Below are 10,000 nucleotides of genomic sequence, written 5' to 3' on the forward strand. Positions count from 1 at the left end.
TCGCTCTCTCTCTCTTTCTCTTCCTTGGTCTAGCTCATCTGCCTGTGGTTTCAGATGCAAGCTTCAAAATCTCTTCGCCAACAAGCTCATTTTGGTTTTCGTAGAAACTGGGGCTTCGTTCTTGTCAATTTTGCTATTTGAAGGCATGGGGGAAATGTGTCACCGTGAGATTGTCCCCTTCAGCACATCACACCGTGCACACACGAGAGAGAAGATCTCAGAGTTTATGTTCTCACCATGGCGACTCTTTCTCTATAGTTTATAATGCAGTTATTAACTACAGTATCTCACGCACAAGTGCACCTCATTATAGACAGACAATTTTATTTGCGTTCTGGGTAACCACTGAAGATGGCGATATTGAAGCCTAAGCTGGAATTTGAAGCAAAGAGAAAAGATGGCAATTAAGTTTCTTGCTCATACAGTACCCATCACTCTCCAGATCTACCTCCTCCTGTTTTTGTATTGAACTCAAAAGTAAAACCTAATTTGCTTGGCAGAGGTTTTTTTTCAGGGATAATGAACTGCCTTACATTACATTACAGCATTTAGCAGACGCTGTTATTCAGAGCGACTTACACAGCTTTTACGCATCATTTAATATTGTATCCAGTTATACAGCTGGATATATACTGAAGCAATGCAGGTTAGGTACCTCGCTCAAGGGTACAACAGCAGTGTCCTACTCAGGGAAAGGAACCTGTGACCTTTAGGTTACAAGACGAAGGTTACCTTACCCATTATACTACACTGCAGCCTCGGTTCCACAATGCTGAGGATATTGATCCTGAACCATCGCTGTGGTGAACACACTGAAGTCAGCATCAACTGGGTTGATAAATGTCAACAGTTCCTGGAAGGTCGCCTGAGTAGGGCTGCAGAGCTTTTGATCCTTCCCTGTAAATTCGATCGCAGAGATGTCTGTCTGAGCGTGGTCTTCTGTGGTCCATCAGTGAAAGGTGATTCAGGGTACTTCTGGGAAATTCACAGAAGTGAAAAATGTAACGATGCTGTAAGAATCACCTGAGATTAATCATGCAGCACAATGAAATCCTGTGCTTTCAGTCTCCTGCTTTGCTTTAGCCAGAAATTACTTTGACATGACATGCTCTTGATTCCAATCGTTGGCTGAATCTGCAGAATAGAAGCCCTTGACATATTCTGTCATGATGAATCTTACAATCTGTATGTGCTTTTGATCTGTGGTCTAATGTATTTCGGTGCTACAGTGCGTATAGTACGATGTGTTCATGTGCCACACAAACTGCGGTATTTGTGATGGAGTTATACCTACATTTTTTACATTTTCTTAAGCTAGTCTAGAGGTCATGTGATTCATTGTGACCTTTTGTGATGGACTGCCTGATCCAAAACATTTAGGTAGCGGGCGTGATGTGACGTTGATGATTGTGTACCATTTTGTTAACAAAGTTCTGTGTTCCTGATGCTTGAAAGGAGACTCGATTGTTGTCAATTCACAGAGATTCTAAACTATTGAATTTATTATTTTTATTTTACTTTTTTTTTAAAAGCATTTTAATATTGAAGCATGCTATTGATTAAAGACGAAAGTATCATTTTATGCACATATAATATACGCACAACAACAGATCCCTGGTATGGAAGTCAGCGTACGAAATTGAAAACATCAAAGGGTGCTCTAGGTTGTAGATTTTGAGATAAGGTTAATTTAGTCAGGAAACGGCTACAGAATAAATAGATTTTTTTCTCGTTTTTTCCACTGTGACCTAGATACAGTGTTCAAAAAAATTATTTAAATGTAACACCAAAGCTTTTGACAAAACCCAATACCTTACAGTACCTTGCCAAAGGTCAGGTACAGTCTGACATGAACGCATGTCACCACTGGCACCTCTAGACATTGGAAATAAGGCACGACACATCAAACGCTGACTGATGGGTTTACACCATATGAGCTATGGTTTGAGTACTATGATAATATGTTATGTTATTGAAAGCTGTTTTTGAAACAATAACAAAATTTGTTAGTGATTAAATGTAGGTCTGGGCCTCCAAATTCAATTTGTGGTATTAAAAAACTGAATATCTGTCTAGGAACTTCATAGGCATTTAGATTCTATGTGGGGCAGGGACCAGAACTGTTTTTAAATATTCAGGCAATTTTTTTCTCCAGCTTTTCAGACTCATATTTTAAATTTGTTTAATCGTCCAACGAGTGTGCAGAGTAACTTTACTGTTATCAGACCTTTCCAAGACAGTTTAAGGGGTCATTCAGTAAAGCAGGTAGGACTAACCGCACTTAAATTATCATTATGAAATGTTTTTTTTTTTTTTTAAATAAATAAATAAATAAATGAATGAATACTCTTTTCGTAGTTAATGTTACTAGAGAATAAAAGCACATTTTACATGTAGAACGCTGTTCTGGAGTGCGCTGACTGAATCATTAAGAATGTGATGACATGTATTTCTAGAATATTTAGCAGCATTTGCAACTTAAATCAAGTTTATCAGCCTAAGGACCCATTGCAGTGTAGGTTACAAGGGAGCTGGAAAAAGAGATCAGAGATGGTTTTCTTCAACATTGTAATTTAATATGCGCCTCTATTTACAGGTTTAATAAAGTTTTTGTGTTAAACTAAAATGGGCGAGAGAAAAAAATATAAATATGAAAGATTGCTTGCATGAATCACCATGTTATTTCATTTCTCATTATGACAAAGTCTCAACAGATCTTGATGAGAACCAATCAAATCTTGTTTCTGCTTATTTTCAAAGACAACATAAAAATATAAATGTGAGCACTTAGTTAAAGAACATCTAGAACACAATCACTGCACAATAATGATATTATTTACTGAAAGGATTTCAAAAAATAAGTCAGTATATTTAGCAACATGACAAATGCAATTTCACCATTGATGTTAGGTTTAATCATATAGGTAATACCTCAGAAATATTCATCAGCGATTACAATCATTAACTGATAAAGGTCATTTCAAGATACCGCAGTAAGTAAAAGAAAATTTTAGTGCCAGTAGCACACAGATATGACTGAAAAAAATAATAATATATCATATTTTATATATTTTAATTTAAAAAGAACTAAACATGATGCATAAGTACATTGGTCTGGGTTCAATCAAGATTTTAAAATGAATGCAAGTGTTTTTTTTTTACATTTTACAAGCTACTTGTGGTGATTGTGCTGAACTTTCTGAAGAAAAAGTTAACACTATCTTGACATGGTGAGAAGTCGCTGCCAATGTGCGGTTGCTTTATTCACATGTTATTACTTGAAAATAAATGCTAATGCTTTCACTGCCCTGTCCTTCCAGCAAGGCCAAGATGTTAACACACAAGCTCCATTCATCATCCCCAGTGAGTCACACATGGAGGCATGATTTTTTTTTTTTTTTTTTTTCTTTTTTCTTTTTTAAAGCGTTTTTGTTTTGCGGTCATAATCGTTCACAATTTGACCAAATAAATTTCATACAACAAAGTCATACAACGTATAGAGTGTAGAAGTGGAGGTGTGAGAATGTTTTTTTTTTTAAATTGGTTTTAGTAAAACGTGGAAACGGGTGTACTTTAGAATTCGCTTTCCTGTTTCATTCAGACGCGATCGCTTCAGTTGGCACACGGTGGGAACTGGGGACAGAGGCCACACGTATGAGCAAAAAGAGAAAAGAAAGAGAAGAAGCTGGGGAAGAGAACTAACAGAGAGGGCAGAATACCCCCACGCGCCGACTTCTGTGACTTTCAGGTCTGCCGTAGGCCCCTGGTACGAGGCTGCGGGCTACACGGAAGCCTCTTTTCCACGTTTACGTTTTCGGTAAATGGACTGCATTTATATGGTAAATGGACTGCATTTATATAGCGCTTTTATCTAAAGTGCTTTACAATTGATGCCTCTCATTTGCCAGAGCAGTTAGGGGTTAGGTGTCTTGCTCAAGGACACTTCGACACGCCCAGGGCGGGGTTTGAACCGGCAACCCTCCGACTGCCAGTCAATCGGTCTTACCTGCTGAGCTATGTCGCCCCCCGATTCAGCGATTCTTGTTGTAAATGTTCAGCACCACGCTAGCAGCTCTCCACTGGCCAGTAGAGAGGGGAGCTCTCTTCACTGCGTGTGAAACACTGGTCTCGTCACCCATCCACGTCCGTCCAGCCCCCCAAAAAAAAGTTGTTAGCGTTCCCTGCGGGTGTGAAGGCGAAACTGGCAGGTTTGCACGAAGGCCTCGTGAATCCTAAATTAGAGTGCCAACGCTTATCATTTCAATCTCAGATAAATTTCAGTAGAAAAACCTGGTGTCACAATGACACACTATACAAACCGGACTGAATTAGTGGTAAAGCTTGGAGGTCAATCTGTGGCTCATGCATAAAGAACAGTGGTCCAGAATGAGTGACTAGTGTTCCAGATGCAAACTTAAGGACATCAGGACGCCGGTACTGTGGGTCGCTATGTGTAAGTACTCAAGAGGTAGCACAGATACGCAAATTAAAATTATGCGGATAGATGGACTATCTGCAATTATCTTGGCTGGGGGAAACTGCATTTATGGAAATAACCATGAATTTGTCACCTCACTACATTGCATTTTGGGTTTTGAGAGTGAAGCCATGCGACAGCTTCTCTGTGTGTGTGTGTGTGTGTTTGTGTGCGTGTGTGTGTGTGTGTGTGTTTGTGTGCGTGTGTGTGTGTGTGTGCGTGTGCGTGTGTGTGTGTGTGCGTGTGCGTGTGCGCATGTGTGTGTGGGGCAGGGTGTGTGTGTGTGCGTGTGCGTGTGCGCATGTGTGTGTGGGGCAGGGTGTGTGTGTGTGTGTGTGTGTGTGTGTTTGTGTGCGTGTGTGTGTGTGTGTGTGTGCGTGTGTGTGTGGGGCAGGGTGCGTGTGTGCTTCTAAACGCATGAGACTAAGTTCCAGTAATTATGCCAACAAATTTCGTCATTTCAGATTTTTTACTTTCCGTCGAACCTGCTGTCGTCGTCAGATGGAGGAGGTGTTTTCGTGCGTCAGCATTGCCTTCTGCATTCCTATTTGCATTGCACAGTGAGAGAGAGAGAAACAGAGAGACGGAGAGACACGCGTTATATCAGACTTCCGATTTTAGTCAGTATTGCACAATATTCAAATTTTGGTCAAACGATTCAAACTCGGAGGATTGCCGACGCGGCATCACATGACCCCAAATTTAATGACATTACATTTTTTGACGGACGCCCCCCGCGGGGCCAGCCGTCCCCCCTGCTGAAACCCACAGGGGGAACAGAGGAGTGTGACTGAAGCCACTCCCCGCGCGGCAGGACGTCGCCCGAGGCGCCGTGCGTCCAGTTGGCCCTCTGAAGCGCTGCGGTGTGAGCTCAGCGCCGGCCTCAGCGTTTCAGTCTCACCTCCTGAGAACGATCCACATTCTGTCTGCACGCCCCGACCCTTTCCCTCGTGCGTTCATCGCACGTCTACTGCCTTCTGTCTGTCTCTCTTCTTTGTTTTTCCTCTCTGTTCCAGGTTCATTATCCTACCGTATGACCCTTCAGTCTAATTGTAACAGTATTTATCATGAATAGAGCATAATTTATTAGAACTGTATTACCCACTGTGGACAGCAAAGGTCACTGTTGGCACTGCCCTGGTGGACATTTCAGCTTGGTTCCAGCCTGGTTTTTAGCTGGTCCAGCTGGTTTCGAAGCTAGTTTGTAGATGGTCAAGTTGGTGACGAAATGGTTGAGACCATCACCGAATTTCAGATGGCATCGGGATGGTCCCAGCTCAATTCCACCTTAGGCTGTAAGCTGAATTTTCCACCAGGTCGTATGCACTTCTTAAACCGTACAGTGTATGAAACATATTGTTGTTGTCGTTACAACATTCCGTTACAATGCATATGTGTACTCCTGGCATTAGTCATGGTTTCGTATTTTGAAGAGGTTTGTGGCTTCGGCATGTGTGTGCGCGCCAGTAACCAGAAATTCAGAGTTGAAACAAAGCTCTCCTTCTCCACGTAAACCAGGCTTGCAGAGCACCGACTATATTTCGTTTAGCACGCAGGACAGAAGAATACTGCGTGTGCCTTTCTAGGCCTCCGGTTACCAAATGCGCAGAACTTTAGCGTGCATGCTCGCCAGGAAAATGCTGTACGCTGCGTGTCTGTGTCTGTCAGGCAGGGTCTTGTTGTTTGTGAGAAAATCTTAAAGAGAAAAACTGATGAAATCCAGGCTGATGCACTTGCTCCTTCTGTAAAATTAAAATTACACTAGACCAAACGCATTTCATTTTGAAAAACCGTGATTTTATCACAAAATGTTCGTTAGATGTTCATCGATAGAAAATGTTTTAAAGAAAAATATTGCTCAGGGTGAAAGACTCAAATTAAGAATAAAACACAGCAGTTGGTCTGAGCAGAGTCATAATACGCACTTAAAACTGTTCAGAGGAAAGGTTTCGTTCATCGTTTTCTTTCTCAGAAAGTTTGCTGTCAAAATTATCGACAATAAGGTATTGTTTTCAGTATTTTGTTTAACATCTACAAGACTCACACCCTTGATAAAATGCTCGAAAATTAACGTCATTCCAAGCCGTCTGATGAAATTTTGGAGCATTACATCAAGTGTGCAAGTCTTATTATTTCATAGTTTTATAAAGAGACATCATCTTTCAAGGAGATTCACAGGATGAATTCACTGTGTAATCAAATAAATTCACATAGTTTCAAAAATGCAGCGCTATAAACCACTTTTTTTTCTTTTCAGTTTTCAGTTAAAATCAGTTATTTTGTGCCTGCAATCAGTTCAGATTTTCCATCTTCAACTTGTTGATTTCCACTTATAGCTGATCTACAACCCAGATAGAAGAGGCAAAAAATATTATTGTCATTACCCTCAGCAGCATCTTCCTACCACATAAGATCAAACATACTCAAAGGTTAACAGTGGGAAACAGAGTGGGTATAGGAAGAACACGTGGTGTGGGAATATTTAAATTAGGTCCTTGTCTTTTCGGTCTCTCATTTCTTCCTTCAATCCGTTACCTTTCAATGGGAGAATTTCCGCAGCAGAAATCCCCTTAAAAGGATGAGCGATTCACACAAATGAAAATCAAACGATTAATATGTATACTAAGTTCACCTATTTTTTACTTTACATTCAGTATTTTATTAAATATAAGAGAATGTATCATACTGAGCCAGAAATATTGAGAAGTCCTGAGTAAAAGAGCAATATTTAAGAAGCATTGACACAAACAATTGTCCCCTGTCCAGCATTAATGGCAACATTTATTATTAATGCTTTAAAAATGTCATTACTGATGATGATTCACGCATTAATGACAAGGCACGACTTCCCTGTTTGGATCAGGCGTGCAGCTTTTTAAAATGATTTAGTCATTAGGGGTGGGGTGCAGTGCAGGAGTGGGTCAAGTTAAAAATGAAAGCCTGTTAATTTAGGAACTCTGTGGTCTGATTTGACTTCTCTGTCATATACTTTCCCTAGGACACCAATCACAAAACCAGCTAAATAGTAAAATAAATCCAGTACATCTTTTCAATGTTTTGTACAAATGATAACATATTCACTCATTGTAGATTATATATCAACGATATTTTCCTCCCTTTTCTATTCTTAATGGTGTGAGTGCTTGGTGACTGATTCATGACCTGTCCAGGGTGTATTCCTGCCTCTCACCCAATGCATGATGGGATAGGCTTCAGTCCACCCCCGTGTCCCTGACCAGGCGGGTTTGATTACAGATGGATGGATTGTTTCTTTATTCATGGAGCACAAATGTTACCTTTATTCCAGCGCTTAATGTACTTTGTAGTATCGTCCTAATGTTGTAGCTTGTACTGCCCCCTAGTTTGACTGAGCACAGGTTAGGTCGGAATAATGTAATGTACTGTAATATAATGTGATGTAATGTAAAGTAATGTACTGTAATGTGATGTGATGTAATGTGATGTAATGTAAAGTAATGTGATGTAATGTGATGTAATGTAAAGTAATGTAATGTAATGTAATGTAATGTAAAGTAATGTGATGTAATGTGATGTAATGTGAGTTTCTCTGTCTGCCCCAGGTTGGATGGAGATCTCTGGCCGGGCCTTGAACCCCAGCTCTCGCCTCTCCTCCAGCTCCGACCCCCGGGCCCCGCTCGGGTTCTAAGATGTCCGCCCAGCTGCGCAACCCCCTGTACTCGCCCCTCCTGCGGCGGGCCGGGGAGCTCCGCCGCTCGGGCGCGTTCTGCGACGCCGTGGTCGTGGTGGACGGCCAGGCCTTCCGGGCCCACAGCCTGGTGCTGGCCTGCGCCAGCCGGGAGCTGGAGCGGCGGCTGACCGTCGCCGAGGACGACCGCGACCACGACGACCGCCGCGACCACGACGACCACCGCGACCACCATGACGACCACCACGACCACCATGACGACCGCCACGACCACCGCCGCCGCTGCACCATCGACGCCCTCTCCGCCCACGCCTTCCGGCAGGTGCTGGACTACGCCTACGCGGAGGTGCTGGAGGTGCCGGTGGCAGACCTGCCGGGGCTGGCAGAGGCCGCCCGCGCCCTGGGGATGGAGGAGCTGGGGAGGCAGTGCCTGGCCTGGCTGGAGAGGGCGGACCCCGGGCCGGGCGCGGGACACCGCGGGCGCAGGTCCTCGGGCTCCGCCGGAGGGGAACCCCAATCCTCGGAGGCGTCCCCCGGCAGCACTGACCTGGAGGGGCCGGGCTCCCCTCCCCACGACTCCCCCCGCAGCAGGGAGCCCAAACCCGACGAGACGCTGCGCAGAGTCAGCGTCATCGCCAGTGCCGCCCCCCATCTGCCCGCTCCCTCCCCCACCAGGCCCCCCAAACTTGGGTGGGGCGCGGGAATGTCCCCGTCCACTACAGATTTCTCCATCCGCACCCTCCAGTCCTCCCAGCCCTTACTGGCTTACTCCTTCCCCTTCTCCACGCCCGTGTACCCACTCTTCCCTCCCCAGACCCTCCCCCAAGTGCACGACTCCATCTTCAGCTACGCCAGGCTGCTCCACCCCTTCCACCACAGCCTCCTCCAAGCGCCGCAGAAGCTGGCCGCCTCGATGAAGCACGGCCCCCTGGGAAAGAAGGCCTCGGTGGACGTTGCGCTGATGGACGCCGTGCCAGGTGGTGGGGAAAGGTAAGGCGCGGCCGTGGTGGAAAAACAGCTCACCAGAGGCTCAGTCTGATTCCACTCTTTGGTTGCAGAATGAGCAGGTTTCCCCTCCTCCTCTGGCTTTGTGGGTTCCCATTCCCTGTTATAACAGAGCTTAGAATGTCCCTGATTTGCCTAAATTCCACACAGCTAACTGCCTCGCAGGTGTCCGTGTGTGTGTGTGTGTGTGTGCATGTGTGTGTGTTGTGTGAGTGTTGTGTGAGTTTGTGCATGCAAGCGTGAGTGCCTGCATTTGTGTGTGTGTGTGTGTGAGAGAGTGTGTGCGTGTGTCAGTGTGTGTGTGCAAGAGTGTGTGTGTGTGAAAGTGTCCCTCCTCCTGTACTTTCCCCTTTTTTAAAAGTCCCCCCTAACCATGTCTATAGTTCTCCATCTGTCCTAATTGCCTCGATCAGTCTCTGCTGGGTCTGAAGAAGTTTTGTTTTTTATTGGTTACATTTGAAAGGGAAGTCTGCAGTCTAGCTGTAGGTTTGTTTTAGTCAAATTTCATCCAGCCGAGTTTCATCATGTGCGTCACTTTTCGCAATTTATTTGTCACCGAGCTGGGTTTTGACGTCATTTACCGGGTCAGTGTGTTTCATCAGTGTGGCAGCTTGCAGTGCGATGCACGGAAGACTGTTCCCCACAGGCGTGCCCCCACCCCACCCCACCCCACCCCTGAATCGTACTGAGCGCATGATGCAGGAAATGTTCTTTTTGCGGACGGGGGAAGAGGGCAGAGCGGAGTGGTTCACAGGGCCGCGATTTTTTAAAACGAGCCCGTGAGGCGGTCTGGGGGATCCCCCGGCGTTTCCCCCCACCCCAGCCGCCAGGCACATGAAAGGCACCGAGGT

The 10,000-nt window shown here is 44.6% G+C and overlaps 1 protein-coding gene across 2 annotated transcripts in view; it reads left to right on the forward strand.

Annotated features, from left to right (window-relative positions):
• zbtb32 (zinc finger and BTB domain containing 32) overlaps positions 1-10,000 on the forward strand; it is a 24,832-nt gene that overhangs the window by 276 nt on the left and 14,556 nt on the right. For both annotated transcript variants that reach the window (XM_035431313.1, XM_035431303.1), the window contains exon 2: positions 8,059-9,134. In XM_035431313.1, the coding sequence (XP_035287204.1) occupies positions 8,146-9,134 (989 nt within the window). In that variant the 5' untranslated portion in view covers positions 8,059-8,145. The remainder of the gene's footprint in view (positions 1-8,058; positions 9,135-10,000) is intronic.

This window comes from Anguilla anguilla, chromosome 1 (genome assembly GCF_013347855.1).
Source record: "Anguilla anguilla isolate fAngAng1 chromosome 1, fAngAng1.pri, whole genome shotgun sequence".
Taxonomy (NCBI): domain Eukaryota; kingdom Metazoa; phylum Chordata; class Actinopteri; order Anguilliformes; family Anguillidae; genus Anguilla; species Anguilla anguilla.